General features: G+C 32.8%; 3 protein-coding genes across 3 annotated transcripts; all 3 read left to right on the plus strand.

The window, feature by feature from the left end:
- Positions 1-287: 287 nt before the first annotated feature.
- Positions 288-1,336, plus strand: LOC109180282 (metalloendoproteinase 2-MMP-like). Its single transcript, XM_019329774.1, has one exon. It carries the CDS (start codon positions 346-348, stop codon positions 1,231-1,233), a length of 888 nt encoding a protein of 295 aa, XP_019185319.1. The 5' UTR covers positions 288-345; the 3' UTR covers positions 1,234-1,336.
- Positions 1,337-3,821: 2,485 nt separating this feature from the next.
- Positions 3,822-4,841, plus strand: LOC109180279 (metalloendoproteinase 3-MMP-like). Its single transcript, XM_019329770.1, has one exon. The coding sequence runs from the start codon at positions 3,875-3,877 to the stop codon at positions 4,751-4,753; it is 879 nt and encodes a 292-aa protein (XP_019185315.1). The 5' UTR covers positions 3,822-3,874; the 3' UTR covers positions 4,754-4,841.
- A 189-nt stretch (positions 4,842-5,030) lies between these two features.
- Positions 5,031-10,744, plus strand: LOC109180208. Its single transcript, XM_019329696.1, has 4 exons — positions 5,031-5,184; positions 8,838-8,977; positions 9,061-9,440; positions 10,720-10,744. Exons 1-4 carry the CDS (start codon positions 5,031-5,033, stop codon positions 10,742-10,744), a joined length of 699 nt encoding a protein of 232 aa, XP_019185241.1.
- The last annotated feature ends 12,111 nt before the right edge of the window (positions 10,745-22,855 follow it).

Genomic DNA, 22,855 nt, shown 5'->3' on the forward strand with positions numbered 1-22,855 from the left:
AATTAAAAGAATGATAAAACAGTGATGACGACTCTTAGTTTATATTTTATCATATTCTTAACCTTTTTCTGTACACATTTAAGGTATTTTATTGGGGTTTTCGAGTAAAAAGATATATTTTATGTTCAGTTTCGCCCAATTGCACGTTTTAGAGAAGAAAAAGCAAAAAAAAAAAAAAAAAAGTGTTATAATCTTCACAATTATTATAAATTTGGTCTATAAAAATAAATATTAACATTTCTATATTTCTAAAAGGTGACCAAACATAACATTATAAATAAATCTCAAGTCTCTACACTAATGAATGCAAGAAAAAACAGCTAATATCAACTTGTTTAGCCAGCAATGGCACCTAAAGTCTCTCTACTGCTCTTATATGCTTTCCTCTTTCTCTCCCTTTTCTTTTCCCAGATATCATCCTCGCCGTCAGCTTTTGACTTTATCAACCAGTTGCAGGGATCCAAGAAAGGAGACAGAGTGAAAGGACTGTACAACCTCAAAAAGTATCTAAAAACATTTGGTTATATTAATGATCTTTCCTATAACAGCAGTTCTTCGGAAGCCGATTATTTCTCAGATCAACTGGAATCCGCCATAAGAATTTATCAGACCAGACATCACCTCAACTCCACCGGAATTCTGGACGCAGACACCGCAAGACAGATGATGAAGCCCCGTTGCGGAGTGGCGGATATCATCAACGGCACGCGGCGGCGTCCCGGCGGAGAGGTGGTTCCGCATTACCGTTTCTATCCCGACGAGCCCAAGTGGCCGGCTAACAAGCGCCACCTCACGTACGGATTCGCACCCGGCACTCCGTCTAAATTCATCGTCCCCGTAGCGACGGCCCTTAAAGCCTGGCATAATGTGGGGGAGTATTTCTCGTTCTCAAGAACTGGCTTCTTCAATGCAGATTTAAAGTTCGCACTGTTTAGCGGCGAGCACGGCGACGGGGTGCCGTTTGACGGCCGCGGAGGATCCTACGCTCACGCATTTCCGCCCGAATATGGGGACTGTCACTTTGACGCCGACGAACACTGGGTGGAATTCGGCCCACCTCCCAACGGTTTAGACATTCAAAGTGTTGCGTTGCATGAGATCGGACACCTTCTGGGGCTTGATCACAGTGAACACCGTGAAGCTGTTATGTGGGAAGAGTTTGAATATGGTGAGAAGAAACGGGACCTTACAGCTGATGATATAAATGGAATTAGAGCTCTTTACCATTTCTAGCACCTCAGCGGACAACAATGTAACAATAATACTTAGATTTCTATGTTGTCCAGATAAAATAAAATATTTAAATTACTAGTTCAGGCATCTTTTCTGGTCAAAGTATTTTAATTTACAGATCAAATGAATAATAATAATAATTATTATTATTTTTAATATTAGTTGTATAGCATTAACTAAATGGGTAAACAACACTCGCCCAACTATATTGCATAATTTCCGGATAGCTACGAGTGAATTTGTTTTTTTTTTTTTTTTTGTTTTTTTTTTTTGTTTTTTTTTTGTTTTTTGTTTTTTGTTTTTGTTTTTGTTTTTTTTTTGTTTTTGTTTTTGTTTTTTTTTTGTGTTTTCGTATTTTTTATACGCATCAATATGTGTTTTAATGTAATCTTCAAAATTACATAACTGCATGTGAAAGATGGGCAATAAGTCAATAACATTGTCGTTATTGCATTTTAATATATTTATTATAATTGTGAAGATTATATTTTTTATTGGTTTATGAGCTCCTCAATTATTTTATAGTTCCTTATAAATATAGTACATCTCTTTTAATTGTTATAAATTTAGTCTTTATGTAGTCAACTTCTATTCAGTGTTTGTCGATAAAATCAGTTATTCAATTGTTGACATATTTCAAATTTAATCATTTAATTGTTGACTTGAAACTTCGAATGAATAACAAAATTTGCAACCAAATAAACAAATGAATGGCTGAATTTACAACAAATTAAAAAAGAGGGATTACATTTATAATTCAAAAATCATTGAGGGACCAATAAATCAATAAAGAGATATAATCTTTAAAATTATAGTAAATCAACAAAAGACAACTATGAACAGATGTATCCTTCGTGTATATATATAAAAGGATAAAGTACAAATAATCCACTGAATTATTTGGGAAATAATAATTAAGTCACTGAACTCAAATAACTTTCAATAAGTCACTGAACTAGGAAAAAAAAAAAGAAGAACAATTAACATTTTTAACAAGTTAACTTTCCGTTTTTACTGACTGGATTGCCACATATTTATTTTATTTTAATTTTTATTATTGTTATAATCTACATGAATTATTTGTAAACAAATTCTCAAATTAGACATTCAAGCCTTAAATTATCTCCTCTCCGATCCAATCACGACTTCTTCATCTCCTTCACGTAAGTACTCCTTTTTTCTCCGTCAAACATTTCTTTCATTTGCATTTTGGTCGTATTTGTACTTCTTGAGAAATTTACACATTCACGCAAATTGAACCCTAAGAGTTAGAGAACTTGAAAATTTATATTCTAGCCCTGTGACTAATTTCTTAAGAAATTCAATAGAGTTTTTCTGAGTTCTAAGACCATTATCCTAATCTTCCACAATCATCAAAGCGGAGCCCACACTCACCTCTAGACTAGACATTTTAGTAATGTTTGCTTGCCTTTTCATTATAGTCGTACCCACAACTACCCCTAGATCGACAAGCCGAACACACACCCTCTCCTAGATCGACAAGCCAAACACACCCACCTAGCAATCTGTATTAATGTAATCTTCAAAATTACATAGATGCATTTAAAGATTGACAATAACACTATCATCATTGTACATTGTTAGGCGTCGGCCAGGTTGGCCGAGTTCAGCCCCTGCTCGATTCGAGACGTGGCGTTGTGGCTTACCATGGAAAGATGTGGTTAAATGGTTAATGTCCACCTACCTATCACCAATTAGTTTTAAGTAGGATATGACAACCAGTACAATAGAACTTTATGGTTAAGCGTGCTGCATAGTGCAGCGATCCAACAATTGGTATATAATGTTGAAATGATCTAAATATTGCATATAATGTTTTTTTTTTTCAAGTTTAATTTTGAAAAATCACACTTTGATCCCTCAACAATTTTTGAGTTACAAGTGTCGCACTCCCTTTCTAAATCCAATAATTCAATTGTTAACCATGTTTAAAATCTAGTTCATATTTTTCAATTATATCACTACTCGAAATTATTAAATTTCCGACCACCTGAAAATAATCTTAAATAAAGTTGAAAGTAAAAAGTGGTCGGAAATAGCAACACATATTTTTCTGGATACAAAAAATGGTCGGAACAAGGCTTCCGACTTGATTTAAGATCACTTTCAGATGGTCTGAAATTTCATAATTTCCAGTAATGTATATTGTTGTAAACTCAAATATAATCAATGTATAATAACTAAAAGACTAGATTTGCGGGAACTGAAATATTGAGGCTATGATTGTAATTTAGGATAATTGAGGAACCAATAATCAATATAGGGCGATAATCTTCACAATTATAATAAATTAACAAAAAATAACTATAAATCAATCTCTATCCTACTAAAAGTTTAAGAAACATAACGCTATAAATAATTAATTTAAAGAATGGTAAAACAGTAGTGATGACGACTTATTTTAATTATTAGGTTTTTGAGCAAATTAAAGCACCTTTGAGGAAGAAAAAGCAAAAAAAGTGTTATAATCTTCACAATTATAATAAATATGGTCTATAAAAATAAACATTAACATTTCTATCATTCTAAAAGGTGACGAAACATAACATTATAAATAAATGAGATTGACTGATCGATGAATGCAAGAAAAAACAGCTAATATCAACTTGTTTAGCTAACAATGGCGCCTAAAGTCTCTCCACTTCTCTTTTATGCTTTCCTCTTTCTCTCCCTCTTCTTTTCCCAGATATCATCCTCGCCGTCAGCTTTTGACTTTATCAACCAGTTGCAGGGATCCAAGAAAGGAGACAGAGTGAAAGGACTGTACAACCTCAAAAAGTATCTGAAAACCTTCGGTTATATTAATGATCTTTCCTACAACAGCAGTTCTCCGGATGCCGATTATTTCTCCGATCAATTGGAGTCCGCCATAAGAACTTATCAGACCAGACATCACCTCAACTCCACCGGAATCTTGGACGCAGAAACCGCAAGACAGATGATGAAGCCCCGTTGCGGAGTGGCGGATATCATCAACGGCACATCCGGCGGAGCCGGGGTGGTTCCGCATTATCGTTTCCTTCCCGGCGAGCCCAAGTGGCCGGCCGACAAACGCCGCCTCACGTTTGGATTCGCCCCCGGTACTCCGGATAAATTTTTCTTCCCCGTAACGACGGCCCTTAGAAATTGGGAAAGTGTGGGGCCTTTCATTTTTTATAAATTTCGCTACGCCAATGCGGATATAAAGTTCACACTCTTTAGAGGCGATCACGGCGACGGGAAGCCGTTTGACGGCCCCGGAGGATCCTACGCTCATGCATTTCCACCCACAAATGGGAACTGTCACTTTGACGCAGACGAAAACTGGGCAGAATTCGGTCCACCTCACAACGGTTTAGATATACAAAGTGTTGCGTTGCATGAGATCGGACACCTTCTGGGGCTTGATCACAGTGAAAACCCTGATGCTGTTATGTATTATAGGTTTGAATATGGTGAGAAGAGACGGGTCCTTACAACTGATGATAAAAATGGACTTAAAGCTCTTTACAATTTCTAGCAGAACAGAGGACAACAGTGCATGTAACAATTACTTAGATTTCTAATTTTCTATGTTGTCCAAATAAAATAAGATATTTAAATTACTAGTTCAGGCAGCCAAAACTTTTCTTTTCTGATCAATAATTTACAGACCAAATGAAAATAATAATAGACCTTGTCCACGTAAAAAGAGTATAATCTGGGTACGCCAAAAAAGGTAATTGCGATTGGTTAATTTTAGGGAGACAAAGTGATGGGCAGAGTTCAGGGTGTTGGGGGTGGGGTTCGGGGAGGACATGGTGGTTGCTGTTGGTGTACGCTCCGATGAATTGCCCGACATTTTGGGTGAGAGGAGAGAGAGGATAGACCTGGCTAAACTGATACCAGATGAGTTGGAAAGAATTATTCGATTCAGAACTGAAACCTGTTACAGAGATACAATAAGAATAGGTTCCTAAACTATAGGCTATAGAATAATACAACAAACCTAAACCACATAATAAATATAAAATACAAGCTTATACTAATAAATAATAATAATAATAATAATAATAATAATAATTTTGATCGAATTGATCATATCTCAATTATTACCGGGTTGAATATTAAGATTTGAAAATATCACTCAAAATTTTTGAATATGAAAAATAAAATGCTACAGTAGAGGTGTTATCATTTAATTTTTTTGAATGCTACTAACTCTATTACATTGTAGTATCTGTTCATATACTTTCTCAACAGACTGAAACACAAAGAGCTAATAACGCCTCCACTGTTGCTCGAACTCACAACCTTCCAAATGGAAGTCCAACCCGGGTACCTTTCGGTTTGGACTATGTGTTATCATTTAATTTAAAATTATACAAATAGGAAATTGTATTATTCACATTTGATAACATTTTTTCTAAGTATAAATCTAAACATATATACAAATTTTTTTTCTATAGATTATTATTATAGAATATAGGCGTGACTCCTACAATGTGTAGATCAAAGATTCAAAAGGATGAAGATCGTATATTGTGACTCCCAACTAGATCAGTCTATTTGCATTCTTGGTTTGTGACCTTATTTACCTTCTTGTGATCCTTTGTTGAATATGGTCATATGGTAAAATTTATCTCTGCACACCCTCAAGTCTCAAATAGTGATTATAAGAACATCCATAATAGGTGAGTTTTTTTCATGGTTTTTAAGAATGCCAAAGAGATAAAAATGGAGTAGAAAAAGGAAAAGAAAAAAAAAATTAACTTATAACAATATTTACAACAAAAAAAAAAAAAAGAAAAAAAAAAGAAGGAAAAGTAGTTTAATAGTTGGAGTGGCGGCCACTCAGACGCTCCCCAAACGCGCATGGGCTTCCTTCTTCTACACATGATTTTTTTGTTAGAATAATTATACAATCATAATATTTGTAATAATCTAACCTCATAGCGGAAGCGATAGGATCAAGCATTCCTCCCGCCATAGTTGATACCTCCATTGTATTTCTTTGTGGACTACGGAATAGAGTTCACTACATAACGACTAAATTTACAACAATTAAAAGATATGTACTATATTTAAAACCAACTATGAAATAATTAAGGAGCTAATAAACCAATAAAGAATATAATCTTCACAATTATAATAAATATATTAAAATGCAATAACGACAATGTTTTTGACTTATTGCCCATCTTTCAAATACAGTTATATAATTTTAAAGATTACATTAAAACACATATTGATGCATATAAAAAACACGGAAACACAAAAAAACAAATCCACTCGTAGCTATCCGGAAATTATGCAATATAGTTGGGCGAGTGTTGTTTACCCATTTAGTTAATGTAATACAACTAATATTAAAAATTATTATTATTATTATTATTATTTTTCATTTGGTCTGTAAATTAAAATATTTTGATCAGAAAAGAAACGTTTTGGCTGCCTCAACTAGTAATTTAAATATTTTATTTTATCTGCTGGACAACATAGAAATCTAAGTATTGTTACACTGTTGTCCGCTGAGGTGCTAGAAATGGTAAAGAGTGTAACGTTTATCCATTACTATTATTATACATTAGGATAAGTTATGATAATATTCAGTATTTGATATGTGGTGCAACACTAATAACCTAATAGCTAGACTACCATTATGATTAGGAGTCTGGTTAGGGTTTAGGAGACCTAAAGACAATCAACCACAATGATGGCCAGTGGTTATATAAGGTCACTATTCCTCTCACTGCTCACAATACATACCTCATACACCATCTAGAGAGAGCTGAGTAAAGTGAGAGACAAAATACTCGTTATCTCTGCAGCAGTCCGGATCGCTCAACCATAACAAGAAGACTATGGCTGGAGGTTAGTCGATCCTGTAATCACATATTATTTGGTGCATGTGATATTTTAGTCTAACAGTTGGTATCAGTCGCCATAAATAATCTCTGCCTAGTTCGTTTAATTGCATATAATATTTGCATATGTTGTATACATATTTGTATAATTCAATTACATATGGTGAATATTCTTTGGTTCGCAATTAAATTGTCTGGACTGCTGGAAATTTTAGTTTATTCCGCATTAAGAAACAAAAAAAAAATTAATTAAATTGGATAATTATTTTTTATTTTTGGCCTTTTCGCTGCTTCGCCGGAAATTGCTTCTTATTTTTCGAATTTTGGTGCTGGCTTGCGATTATTCAGATGAAGAAGATGGATGATGAATGTTTGGCTTAAGTTAATTGGGCCAGGTCTGGCCATTTTGGCCAGACCTGGGCTCATATAAAAAAAAATTAATAATAATAATATTATTATTATTATTTTTTACTGGGCCTGTTATGGTTTTGGGTCAAGCCTGAATTGATATTTGGATTACATCAATTCATTCAGTTTAATATCATCATCATATTTGGACTTCTTCTAATTAAATTATCCAATTGAAATTTTTTATTAAGTCTATTATTAAATTATTGTTCAACTTTGAATAATTATTCAGTTTTAATTCTTCAGTTGAATTTTAATTTAATAATGTTTTTCAGTTTAAATTGTATTAAGTGTTACAATTTAATTGTGGAGTATTTGTGAGTAATGTGCATAATCTGAGCATGCTATTTATCTCTTTATTGCAATAATTATTTGACTGTTATAATTATGCCTGTAGAAAAGCATGTTCATTAAGAAAAATTTAGAGCCTTTTAGGTCTGAATTATATGCTGATTATGCATGATTTAGTGCCTTTAGGTGAATTAGTGACTTTCAGGTTAGATTATGCATATTATTACTCAATCTTCAGTCATTACTCCACTCGTGTTTTATAAAGTTCCTAAAGCACATAAAGTACATAAACAATTCGTAGTTTACCCTATTCAAAGCCTTATCCATAGGTGAAACTACTCTTCAGATCTCTCAAACGATTTTACTTCAAAAAATGAGAACACATGAATTAGGGAAGTTTCTTGGGGAGGAATACTAGTTCTATGGCCCTGGTTTAAAAGCCTTGTTGCTACTAGTCCCCTTGCGATGCTACTCTGTCTAAGGAGTTGGTTTTTAACCGAGCTTCGTCTCGACCAACTTTCCTGGGAGTATACCTAAGGATTGTCTATCATATTTTGGTTTAATCTGTTTGTTAATTAGGTTTTCTTGCTAATGTGATTATGTTCTTTGGTTAATTAAAGAGTAGCCACAGCATCTTTAATTTTTCCAAAATTACATATTAAGTTTTACTCACATAAAGTTAATGCAAGAATATTGTAATTCACTCTGCGTGATATGGCAAAATTTAGCCCACAGGCAATTTTGTTATATTTGTAGGGTTAATTAGGATGAAATACCATACTATGATCATAATTTGCCCACAGGGATTATGTATTGGCATATAGTTTTGGTAGTTTTGTCATTAAGAGTGGAAAAATTAAAATCGCACCCATTCCGTTTCCACCATTCAGTTTTGGTAAATTCATTATGCGTAAAAATTTAGCCCACAGGCAATTTTTATGGCATCCGAATTTATTTTTTGCATAATTTTACATTGGTAATATTATGTACTTCAGTATCTCTCTCTAATTTTTTGTGCCTCGAAAATTCTAACCAAGCATTAATTATTATTCTTTACAGCAACTCATCCTGTCACCCAAACACAAATTAATGTTCCAATCCTTAATGAAGATAATCACAAAGAGTGGAAAGATGCTATTCTCTTGCAATTAAGATTATTAGAGTTGGATTACGCTGTTCTCAATGAGGAACCCCCTGAGGTTACTGAAGAAAGCACTGGCGAAGCCAAGCAGCTTCGCGCACAATGGGAGAAATCCAATGATTATGTGTGCTCTTCATTAAGTCAAGAATTTCCAGAAAAATTCGTTTTTGCTTTGAGGACATTAAGAAAGCGAAACCCTTGCTCAAAGCTATCGATGATAACTTCATTGAATCAAAGAAACTTTTGGCAATGACTCTAATCATGAAGTTGAGAAATTTGCGTCTTTCCACTGTCAAGGGAACGCGTGAACACATTATGCAACTCAGGGACATTACGGCTCAATTAAAGGAGTTGGAAATCATTCTACCAGATGATTATTTGGTGCTTTTTGCACTTGATACCCTCCCTCAGGAGTACAATCCTTTTAAGATTTCCTACATCACACATAAAGAGGACTGGTCTATCAATGAGTTGATAACCATGTGTGCAATGGAGGAACAAAGGCTTGTGGCTAAGCTTGGGTATGTTCCATCTTCTTTTGTTTGTTTCGAATCTAATATGTCAGAAGTTAATACTAATTCTTGGTGGGTTGACTCTGGTTACACAATCCACATTGCAAACTCTTTGCAGGATTTGACAAAATTGAGACAGCCAACGGGAACTGAGTGTAGCATCTTCTCTGGAACCAAGATTGCGTCACCAGTCGAAGCAGTCGAAGTTTGCAATTTAGTTTTGGACAATGGTTTTGTAATGACGTTAGAAAAGACATTTTATGTTCCTAGTTTTTCTAGGAACTTAGTTTCAGTATCTAGACTTGTACCCTTCGGATATTCTTTTGAATTTAATACCAATAATATCAAGTTATTTCGTTATTCTACTTGTGTTGGTACTGGTACATTGTCTGATGGTCTTTTCCGTCTTAAATTAAAGAATGATTCAGTTTACAATTCTTTACATGTTCAAAACGGCACCAAATGGTGTAGTATTAACGACAATTCCTCAATGTTGTGGCATCGGAGATTAGGTCATATCTCCCTTGAGCGTATTAAAAGGTTGGTAAAGGATGGAGTTTGGGTGCAGAAAATGATCCCGAAACATTCTCTCGAGCCACAAATTGTGCACAGTCTGACTTATGGTTAGAAGCCGTGAAGTTTGAAATAAATTCCATAAAGGACAATGGAGTTTGGGATCTTGTTGAGTTGCCTAATGGGGCCAAGGCCGTTGGTTGTAAATGGGTCTTTAAGGCTACCCGAAACTCATTAGGCAACATTGAGAGATACAAGGCCCGGCTTGTTGCCAAGGGATTTACTCAAAAAGAAGGAATCGATTACAAGGAGACATTTTCTCCTGTATCAAAGAAAGATTCACTTCGGGTCATTCTGGCATTAGTTGCACATTTTAATCTTGAGTTGCAACAAATGGATGTGAAAACCGCTTTCCTAAATGGTGATCTAGAAGAGGAGGTTTATATGAAACAACCTGAAGATTTCTCTTCTAGGGGTGGTGAGCATTTAGTATGTAAGCTTAAGAAATCCATATACGGTTTAAAACAAGCCTCCCGTCAATGGTACATCAAATTCGATGGGGTAATTTCTTCATTTGGTTTTATTGAAAATCCCTCAGATAACTGTATATACCAGAAGGTGAGTGGGAGTGAAATTTGCTTCCTTGTTTTATATGTGGATGACATCTTACTTGCCACCAATGATAAGGGGATGCTTCGTGAAACAATTTCTTTCTAAGAACTTTGATATGAAGGATATGGGTGATGCCTCTTACGTTATTGGCATTAAAATTCAGAGATATAGGTCCCCGGGTATACTGAGCTTATCTCAAGAAACCTATATAAACAAAGTTTTAGAGAGATTTCATGTGCAAAATTGTTCATCTAATGTTGCTCCCATAGCTAAGGGTTAGACTTTTGGAGAGCTGTAAAGAGGGTTCTAAGGTATCTAAGATGAACCAAATGTTACAAGCTTGGGTTTAGGCAGACGGACAATTTAGATCTTGTCAGTTATTCAGACGCGGACTTTACTGGCTGTGTTGATTCTCAAAAATCAACTTTAGGGTGCGTCTTTATTATGGCCAGTGGGGCTATCTCATGGAGAAGTGTTAAACAGTTCTTAATAGCTACTTTTACCATGGAAGCCGAGTTCGTTTCCAGTTTAGAGGCAACTTCATAAGGTGTTTGGCTAAAGAATTTTATCTCTGGGCTTAGAATTATGGATTCCATATCTAAGCCATTGAAAGTTTACTGTGACAACTCAGCTGCAGTCTTCCTAGCTAAGACCACAAAAGTGGGAGTCGAATTAAGTACATCGACATCAAGTTCTTAGCAATTAGGAATCGTGTCAAAAATAAAGTTGTATTCTTTGAACACATTCATACTGAGTTGGTGTCAGCAGATCCCTTGACTAAATGCATGCCTTCAGTTAAATTCAAGGATCTGGTTCAGAAAATGGGACTTTTTCCCACTATGGAATTTGTATATACATTCAGTTTAAAATTCTTAGGCATTCAGACATTTTCTCAATTAAGTGTGTACACCTTCATTTGCTTCATATTGATGAGAAAATGTACTTCAGGGACTTGGAATAAACATAAGGTTTATTTCGTTGGGTTTTGTTTCCTAATTAAGTGCTCAATGGCAGTTTGCATTTGATCATAATGGATACTACTCGTGCTAATGAGAACATATGATTATGGTTGGTGTATTTCTGTTATTGAGTGGTAGTGCTTGCACCAAGTGGGAGAATGTAACGTTTATCCGTTACTATTATTATAACATTAGGATAAGTTATGATAATATTCAGTATTTGATATGTGGTGCAACACTAATAACCTAATAGCTAGACTACCATTATGATTAGGAGTCTGGTTAGGGTTTAGGAGACCTAAAGACAATCAACCACAATGATGGCCAGTGGTTATATAAGGTCACTAGTCCTCTCACTGCTCACAATACATACCTCATACACCATCTAGAGAGAGCTGAGTAAAGTGAAAGACAAAATACTCGTCTTTTCTGGTCAAAATATTTTAATTTACAGACCAAATAATAATAATAATAATAATAATAATAATAATAATAATTATTATTATTATTATTATTATTATTATAATTATAATTTTGATCGAATTGATCATATCTCAATTATTACTGGGTTGAATATTAAGATTCGAAAATAACACTCAAAATTTTTGAATATGAAAAATAAAATGCTACAGTAGAGGTGTTATCATTTAATTTAAAATTATACAAATAAAAAATTGTATTATTCACATTTGATAACTTTTTTTCTAAGTATAAATCTAAATATATATACAAATTTTTTTTATAGATTACTAATTATAGAATATAGGCGTGACTCCTACAATATGTAGATCAAAGATTCAAAAGGATGAAGATCGTGTATTGTAACTCCCAACCAGACCGGTCTATTTGCATTCTTGGTTTGAGTCGATCAGTTGTAGATAAGTTATGTTTATATACCTTCTTGTGGTCCTTTGCTGAATATGGTCATATGGCAAAATTTATCCGTGCACACTCTCAAGTCTCAAATAGTGATTATAAGAGCATCCATAATAGTTGAGTTTTTTCACGGTTTTAAAGAATGCTATGTAGGAAAGAGATAAAAATGGAGGAGAAAAAGGAAAAGAAAAAAAAAATTAACTTCTGACAATATTTACCAAAAAAAAAAAAAAAAAAAAAAAAAGAAACGGAAAAGTAGTTTAATAGTTAGAGTGGCAGCCACTCAGACGCGCCCCAGTGGGCGAGTATTGCGCCCCAAACGCGTTTTATGCGCTGTTTTTTTTTCCTCTTCAAAATCATGTCTTTACATCAGCTTCCTTCTTCTACATATGATTTTTTTGTTAGAATAATTATACAATCATAATATTTGTAATAATCTAACCTCATAGCGGAAGCGATAGGATCAAGCATACCTCCAGCCATAGTTGATACCTCCATTGTATTTCTTTGTGAATAGCATGATATTCTATTGTAGCTAGTATTCTTGTGTTAATGTCCAAATGGTAGTAGCAACTTCAACAGAGTAATAATGTCTCCCACTTGATCTCCGGACAATATAGATGGTGTATTTTTGGGTGTTCTGGAGCAGTGACAGGACCTATACTTATATAGCCTTATATGCAATCAATATAGGCTTTGTAACGAAAACCGTTACATCCGTTTCAAACTACAACATAATGATTATAAATGACCTATTAAACTTGCATCACTTAATAATGTCATTAATCATAATGGAAAATGTTACATTTTTCTCTGTCAAAATTCATCCCCAGAAAACTAAAGATATGGATGCTCTAAATTTCCTAGAACGAATCCCTATTAATTAGCTATTACATAGCATTAACTAAATGGGTAAACTTAACAACACTCGCCCAATTATATTGCATAATTTCCGGCCGATAGCTACTAGTGAATTTGTTTTTGTGTGTCCGTATTTTTTTAAATGCATTAATATATGTTTTAATGTAATCTTCAAAATTTGGCAACTCAATTTGAAAGATGGGCAATAAGTCAATAACATTGCCGTCATTGCATTTTAATGTATTTAGTATAATTATGAAGATTAAAGTTTTTATTAATTTATTAGCTCCTCAATTATATTATTTCATACTTATCAATATAGTACATATCTCTCAATTGTTGTAAATTTATTCGTTATTTAATCAACTTCTATTCCGTGTTTGTCAATTGCGATAAATTCAGATCTTCAATTGTGGACCTAGGTTTAAGTTTAATCATTTAACTATAGACTTAGAGCTTCAAATTAAAAACAAAATTTGTAACTATAGGTCAACAATTGACGATAGGGACTAGCAGATTTACCACTAAGAAGTCAACAAATGAATGGCTGAATTTATATATATAAAAAAATAATTAAAAAATAAGGATTACATTTACAATTCAAAAATCATTGAGGGACCAATAAATCAATAAAGAGATATAATCTTTAAAATTATAATAAATCAACAAAAGATAACTATGAACAGCTGTATCCATCCTTCATACTAAAAATAACTCTATAAATAGATGAAACTGACCGAAAGCCATCTATCTCCTACCAACTTGCTTATTAGCTTAATTATCCAGCAATGGCGTCTAAAGCCTCTCCACAATCCCAATCAAACCCGGCCGCGGAAGGGGAGATTCCATACCCGAATGCTTTTGGGTTTATCAGAGCGTTGCAGGGATCCAAGAAAGGAGACCGCGTGGAAGGACTGTACAATCTCAAGAAGTATCTCAAAAATTTTGGTTATATTGATCATCTTTCTTACAAGAGCAGCTCCGCCGAAGCAGATTACTTCTCGGATCAACTGGAGTCCGCCGTCAAAACTTATCAGACCAACTTCCGCCTCAATCCTACCGGAGTTTTGGACGCCGACACTGTATCAATGATGATGAAGCCTCGATGTGGAGTGCCAGATATCATTGGAGGCGTCAACGTAATGCAGAGGTGTAAATAATAATAATAATAATAATAATAATAATAATAATAATAATAATAATAATGATATGATGTTGAAGATGATGGTGGTGGTGTTTTCTCATAGTAAATGTCATTATATTTCTCGTCTCCTGTCTTCCTTATGGAAATCACAATCTTTAAAATCAATTCAATATAATTTTTTCTAATAATAATAATAATAATAATAATAATAATAATAATAATAATAGTGTGGTATTATGTTACTGTGCACAAAGAAAAAATTAAAAGACATATTATAAAAAGAATTAAAAACTAAGGAGATGTCCAAAGCTAAAACAACACACAAGTTTTGAACCAATGACCTCTAAGTTAAAATACAATAAACATAGAGTTAATTCCATCTGAGGTCCTCCGAGTATAGTGTGTTGGTCCCGGTAGGGTCGAAAGGAGAGTCTAGAGGGAGGGGGGGGGGGTGAATAGACTCTACTCGTTTTTCTTGAAAATAACTCCTTTCGGGGTTATTACACAGCGGATGTGTTATGCGAATTTAAGGTTGCTTTGCACTGTTTGCTCTTTTATGAATACTTTCGGTTAAGGCCGTATGATATGCAATGCATGAAAGTAAGGTACTGAAAAATGAAGAGAGAGAGACAAGAGATTTTTATAGTGGTTCGGCCAACTGTGCCTACTCCACTCTTCTTTCACAGCTCGTGAAAGGTTTGCACTATCACTCCTAGTACAAACTACACCAAGAAAACTTCCTTGATCACTAAGCCGAACAGCTGCTTGTAGGTTTTTCAACTCCTAGAGTTTACTTCGCCTCTATCAACGTCTTCTTCAGAGTTGAGGGTTGGTATAAAAGATTTGCGTGTTTCTCCAACTAGTTGAAGTCTTGGCTGGCTGGTTGGATGTTGGATGATCAACGTATACAAATTGCAAGACTTCTTCAAGGTTGTGAAGATGGAATCTGATAACTCTTCTTGAAAGCTTCACACCTTAGAACACTGGTTTTCAAAAGTTTGAGTGAGTGAACTTGTTTAAGGAGCTTTTGAATATGTATGATCAGATGTAATTAAAAACCAACACCTTCTATCATGGAGAAGATGGGTATTTATAGGAGAGAAAATATCCATCCGTTGGAGGGAGATGATATTTCAAACCTATTATCCAGTGGTTAAAGACCGGAGAGCCTAGTGCATTTATTGCTTCATTAAATGCAGTTGTACGCCTGTACCATATAGACGTTGGAGACAAGAACTTCTGCGTGTTTTGTCTTCTAGCTCTGAAAAGTGGTACTATGGCATTTAATGCACCTAGATAAGCGTGCTCTCATTCTTAGGAATGCTTATTCCTAGGATGATCCATCAGCTGAGACATTTGAGAACATTCTTCTTGAGTTGAGAGAAGATGGATTGTCTTGGTAGTCAGAACTTTAGATGTGATGTCTCTGGTTGAAAGCTTTCTTTCGGTTTCTTCTTTCGATTGTAAGGGATCATCTGTTCATTCGTGGTCCGTCTGAGATGAGGTTCTGCTTTATCAGCTCTTCTTTCGTTCAAAGAACCCTAACAAAAAGATCATAACTCGGTTTCGTGTGTTTCGCTAACTTAACACGAATTACACAGTGAGTTATGGTACCTTTCGTCTAAGACGAAGGTAACAAAATAAATGACAAAAAGTTAGGGGTCTACTTCTAATTTACATTGGTATCATCAAAATCCTAATACATATGTTCCTAACATAGTGGTTTTGTCACGTTTAGTCCTAAACTTTCAAATTGACCATCTGTGGTCATTCGAGTTTCAAATTTAACAATTTGTGGTCCAAGTTAACCACCCATGGTCCTTCAAGTTTTGAAATTTAACCAGTTGTGGTCCTCTTGAAAGGATCATGGTTGGTTAAAATTTAATAGTTGAAGGCCATGAGTGGTTAACTTGGACCATGAATGGTTAAATTTGTAAGTCGAAGGACCATAGATGGTCAATTTGAAAGTTTAAGACTAAACATGTCAAAACCACTATACTCGGAGGACCCCGGATGGTATTAACTCAATAAACATATGTTCCTACCACTTCTTCATGGAACCTCTTAAATTTAATTGAAAACTTTTAGTTTTTACTTCTAAACTAGCTAGGTAAAAATTAAATATTGGGCTTCTAAAATTTGGAAATATGTACTATAGCCTAACTTGCACAATCTAAAATCCGGCCCTACATAAAATAACATATATTGCCAAATGACTTGTAGTGCAATTAAAATAATACTTACATTACTATAATTGAATTAGTGTTTTTGGAAAAAAAAAATAGAGCTCAAGCATTAATGTATATTATCAAAATGAAACTATAGTAGAATTAAAATAATATTTTAGTATTGCTATAATGAAACTAGTGTAAATGAAAAATAAAATTGAAAAACATAGCAGTATTGTCAAATGAAATTGAAAAACATAGCAATATTCGGCCTTTCACTAATGATGAGGTCAAAGCTGCTCTTTTTTCCATGTATCCTGATAAGGCACTAGGCCCGGATGGAATGAATCCAGGCTTCTATCAACATTTTTGGGATGTGGTAGGGGGGGGGGGATATTTCATCCTTTATTGTCAGTTGTTTGGATAATTGCAGCTTCCCAGCAACTCTGAATGAAACAGATGTGGTATTGATCCCGAAGAAACAAAACCCGGAAAGAGTATCTGATCTCAGGCCAATTGCGTTGAGCAATGTGATATATAGGGTAATGGCAAAGGTCATGACTAATAGAATGAAACCCTTGATGGATAAGATTATATCGGAATCCCAGAGTGTGTTTATACCCGATAGGCTTATAATTGATAATATATTGATAGCATCGGAGGTTGGCCATTTTTTGCACAGGAAACAGTGTGGTGCTGTTGGATGTGCTGCCCTAAAATTAGATATGGCAAAGGCGTATGACCGTATGGAGTGGTCGTTCTTACATGGGATGCTTGTGGCCATGGGTTTTGATAAAAAATGGGTGGATTTGATTATGTTATGTGTGTCTACTGTATCGTACAGGTTTATGATTAATGGCTCTCGTACTGATTCGGTTACACCTACTCGTGGCTTGAGGCAGGGAGACCCATTGTCTCCGTATCTATTTATTATCTGTGCAGAGGGATTCTCTATGATGCTACAACAGGCACAATTCAATAATAGCATTCATGGATGTAGAGTGGCTCGGGGAGCTCCCCCAATATCCCATCTTTTCTTTGCGGATGACAGTCTGTTATTTTTTAAGGCCAATTTGCAGGAAGCAGGAGTGATAAAAGGATGGCTAACGGCATATGAGAAGTTGTCAGGACAAGCAGTAAACTATCATAAATCTAGTATTTGCTATAGCAAAAATACTACTGAGGAGAATAGAGACATGGTGGCGCAGGAACTGGGGGTGTTGCAAGCCCCGAATTTTGGTAAATATGTTGGGCTCCCGTCTTTTATTGGTAAAAATCAAAAGGCAGTTTTTTCGTATATTGAGGAAAAGATTAAACAGAGAATTGGTTCATGGTATAAGAAGCTGCTCTCTCAGGCTGGTAAGGAAATATTATTGAAAAGTGTGGCTCAATCTATGCCTACCACTACAAGAATAAAGACATTTAGTGACGAATCTTTTGTGACACTTCGTAATTTAGTCACAAATAATACCCTTTTTGTGACCAAAAAAATAATTCGACACTATTGTGTGGTGTAATTGTGATAACTTTTTTTTGGTCACGGATAATATGGTAATTGTGACGAGTAAGTATTTGTTACGAATAAGTTGTCACTATTACTAGAATAATAGTGTCGTAACATGCGTTGTCACTATTTGTTGTCACTAAATGTATATTTATTTTGGCTGCAGTATAATTATGGCGGGAACGAATTTAATTGTGACAAAATATAATGTTGACACAAAATTTTGTACTTTTTGTGACAAATAGTTGTTGGTCACTCTCGTTGATAATATTCGTAACAACATTTTTTGTCAATAAAAATACAATTGGTTAGTACCATTAGAAGTGATAAACAATTGTGAGAAAAAATATTGTTGTCACTAATATTGTCATTTTTTGTGATGAAATTGTTACAAATATTTGTGATGCTCTATAATTCCGTAACAAAATTTACTAAATTATGACCAATAATTGTGTTGATTTCTTTTTTTGTCACCAATTTATTATAATTGTGATGAGTAATTAGTTGTTAGAATGACTTCGTCACTATAGTTAAATAGATGGATATTGTGTGAAATGAATGTAATTGTGAAAATACATTTTATAATCACTCACTTTTAAACGTTCTTATGTGACGGATAAGTTCACTGTAACTCATTTTTCTAATTTGTCATATCAATTGTTTTGGAAATAAACATGTATATGTTTAGTACCAAGTACCAACAATATATTTCAAAAAGACTTATTAAACATTCAAACTCAAAATATAAAAAAGTAAAGAATTCAAAAGTTATAAATACAAATTCATATAGTACTCAATCATCATCATCATCATCAGCACCTTCCTCATCTTCAGCTGTTGGAATCTCATCATCATCATTAATAAAAGCACCTCTATCACTATCAATTTCATCTTCTTTAATACTCATGGTATGAACATTTGATGAGTTTACTTCAACAGTTGCAACATCCAAATCAGGCATATGCAATACCATAACATCATTATTATCTTCCAAATTAGAACCTTGAATGGTAAAGCCAAATTTTTCGTTTTCCTGAAATGGTTCATCTCTTACATCATCATTAGGGAGATCATAGAAATCACGACGCTAAAACATATGGTTCATCAATTTGCAACTTCCGTGTAATATTGACCATAGAAAATTCAAAATTGTCAAATTTGAGTCTAATTTTATGATAAACATCTCACCAATCGGCATTAAATAAAATAACATTATTTCCCTTTATCAAGATTTCTATACACAAATTCAAGAAAGTCCTTAATTACCTCTTTTTTCATACTGTGACAATGATCTATCAGAAATTTCCATCCAAATTTTATCAATACCCATTATCATAAAAAAACATAAATTATAAAAAAGTAATGGCTTGATTATTGTATTCAGCAAGGCAAGAAAAATGACCAAATTAAACCAAAATGTTGAGAAGCTACTAAAAATGTTATACGATTATATATGGTTAATTATGGTTAATTGAATTTTTGTTCTTCCACATACCATGTGGGCATGTGGCTATGACAGCTAAAATTAGACAGTTAACTCTTTATATATATATATAAAGTCAGTTGATCTTCTAAATATTAATACACTTGTTGAATTAATCGAAATAATTTGGGTTAACATATATAATCATTTTGGTTGGTAATTTAGTAATAATTACATCAATTTTGATACCGATTTTATGTTTTGAGAAAATTCGATTATCGACGGTTAAACTTATAAAATTCACCTAATTTTAATATACACAAAGAGCCATTATTATGCAAGATATCATACAAAAATAGAAGAGTCATACTCCAATCCATAGAGCATATATAGAAAGAGCCTCCCTAACAACAATATGAGGGGTATAAGTTATTATATTGTACGAAATTCACATTACAAAAGTGACGTAATAAACATCTAATTTCATCAATTAGCAACCTAACACAATACTTCTAGGGACGCCCAAAGTTGCTGCCTCCCCGGCATAACAATCTGTTAAAATAAAAATTCAATTAGTTTGATTCAAAATTAATTGAATTATTACTCCTAACCACATTAGCCTATTATTTGTATTTATATTAAGAGTCATCCTCTTACTATAGTTTTTGTAGAAGATGCTTGTATCAAATATATAATATAAAAAAATATTAACATAATAAAATATTGAAACAATCAAAAGATTGATTAGGCAACAATTTTATCCACACGGTACCATAATTCAATTTTAAATTAATAAAAACTATTGAGCTATAAAGAATATTAGAAGAACAAAAAATAAAATTATTTTTATCATTAAAATTTATTAAACGTTAGATATTACACAAATGGAATTAGAAATATTATTTTAATAAATTTAAATTAAATAATTAAATTTAAAAATTAAAACATTAAAAAAAGTTTAAAAAAACAACAACCCCTTCCACGGCGAGGGTTTTTTTTTTTTTTTTTTTTTTTAATGTTTTGATTTTTAAATATTTAAATACTTATTTAATTTAAATTTATTATTACATAAAAACATAATGTTTGATCAACTTTAATGAAGGCGGTGCAAATAGTAAATTGTTGTATTTACACCATCTATAAAACTAACAAACCTATTAAAGGATGGTGCATGTAAATAAAAATTAAGGTGGTGCAAATAGAATTACCCTTATTTAAAATATTAACTAAAGTCAAATATTCTTTACTTTTATGTATTATTTCTTTAATAATTATTTAGTAAATTTGGAAAGTAAATACTAAATCATAATGGCGCCTCTTTTGTTTTTGTTTTCAAGAAAATTTCACGCCTCTTTTTTTGTTTCCAGAGAATTTTGCGCCTCTTTTACTAGGTTTTATCAGTGTACATATATATATATATATATATATATATATATATATATATATATATTATACAGTTTAGAATTATACAAAAACCTTCATAGCAAAAACCACAGAAACAAAAAATTAGTCTGCAGAGTTGCATCTCCTATATCATTATCAAGGTACTCTCTCTTTATATATAATATATTTTTACATGTATGTTTATGTATGATTTTAAAAATCTAAATTTTTTTCAAAGAATGAGAGAGAATTAGTTTTTCTTAAACACGAATCCAGTATCACTCATTTCATTAGTTATAAACAAGCCAATTGATTGGTACAATTGTAATAACCATTAAAAAGAAAAGAAAAGATCATGAGTAAGTAATGAAAAGAAACCGCATCTGACTTCGATTTTTATTTCTCTATTTTCGGTGAAAAATATGGATACCCTTTTGATGGATGTGTAGGTTTTTGGACTTTGATTTTTTTTCTCTCTCTCTATTTTCTGTCAAAACAAAGTGCATGCTTCTGGAATATATATTTTGATTGATTAATATATACATATTAATCTTGATTTATTAATAACTCAATTTTTATTTATGTATATTTGTAGAATGGTTAATCTTAAAAGACTGAGATCATTAACAAGTTCAACTGATAAGCATAATTCTGGTATGTCTCTTGATTAATCTTAAAAAAATGTATATTTGTGGTCTTGTATGTCTCTTGATTCTTGTCTAATTTATTTTTTTTATTAATAATAACTTTATATATATATAGGACCAAAGCGAAAGAAAAAAAATAATAATAGAGTAAATCAAGAGATCAAATCAGTTAGTGGTACAAAGTCAATTGTACAAATTGCATATGAGATGGTAAAGTAAATTATTTTTAATAAAAATTGAAGTCATGTTTTTTTTTTTTTTTTTTTTTTATGAATAAAATTTGTAGTTAATTATTTCTTTTTGTTATCTTTATTCTTTATTTTACATAAAGACAGAGATTCTAATGAATGGTAAGATGCTGTTGAAGTTTGAAAGGCATCAAGTAAATTTTTGCTCACTTAGTAAGCAATCAAGGGCTTCAAAATATGCTAAGCAATCTCCATCAACTACCTCAAGTGAAGAATAATCAAGACATTTTATTTTAAAATGTTTTTATTTGAATTTAGTTGTATTTTTACAAAGTATATTTGTTAGACAATGATATCTTTTTATATATCTTTTTTTTTTTTTTAATTTGACTAGTAACATTTGTTGAATGAATTATTTTATTCCAAAATAATTAAATTAAAATATTTAATTATGACAAGATATTGAAATAAATAATTTTATATTTTGTGCATTTGGCTAGTATTATTTGGAAAAATAATTGGGACCAAATAATGGCCACTTATAAAAACATTAGGATTGACAATAGTGACACTATTTCAACTTATTTTAGTGACACAAATTTCGCTACTAATTTTCAGTATTTTAGTGACAAATACGCTGCCACTATTTTCAAAGATATTAGTGACAAAGATGATGGTTACAAGAAATTGAATTGTTGTACGACTTTAGTTACTACTAATGATTGTTTTAGAGTTAAATTTTGTTGTCACAAATAAATACAACATTTGTTATCATGATTGTTGTCACAACAAAGCAATTATTTATACCACTTTTTTGGTCACTGATATCATTTTTTGCGTCAAGAAAAATTCTCACGAATAAGTACAACTATTGTGACTAAAGTGTTGTCACAATAAAATAATTAATTGCAACGATTTTAGTTGTCACTATAACATTTTTTTGTAATAACATATTTGGTCACAAATTATACATTTATTGTGACAACTATTGTTATCACTCAAATACTACTCTTAGTGTAAGTAAATATTGTCACAAAAGCAGTGATTAATTGTGACAACTTTTCAAAAGTCGTCACTACTACAATAGTGACGGAGGATATAGTGACGACTAATTTCAATAGTGACCAAAATTGATAGTTTCGATGA

Source organism: Ipomoea nil, unplaced genomic scaffold (genome assembly GCF_001879475.1).
Source record: "Ipomoea nil cultivar Tokyo-kokei standard unplaced genomic scaffold, Asagao_1.1 scaffold1026, whole genome shotgun sequence".
Lineage (NCBI taxonomy): Eukaryota > Viridiplantae > Streptophyta > Magnoliopsida > Solanales > Convolvulaceae > Ipomoea > Ipomoea nil.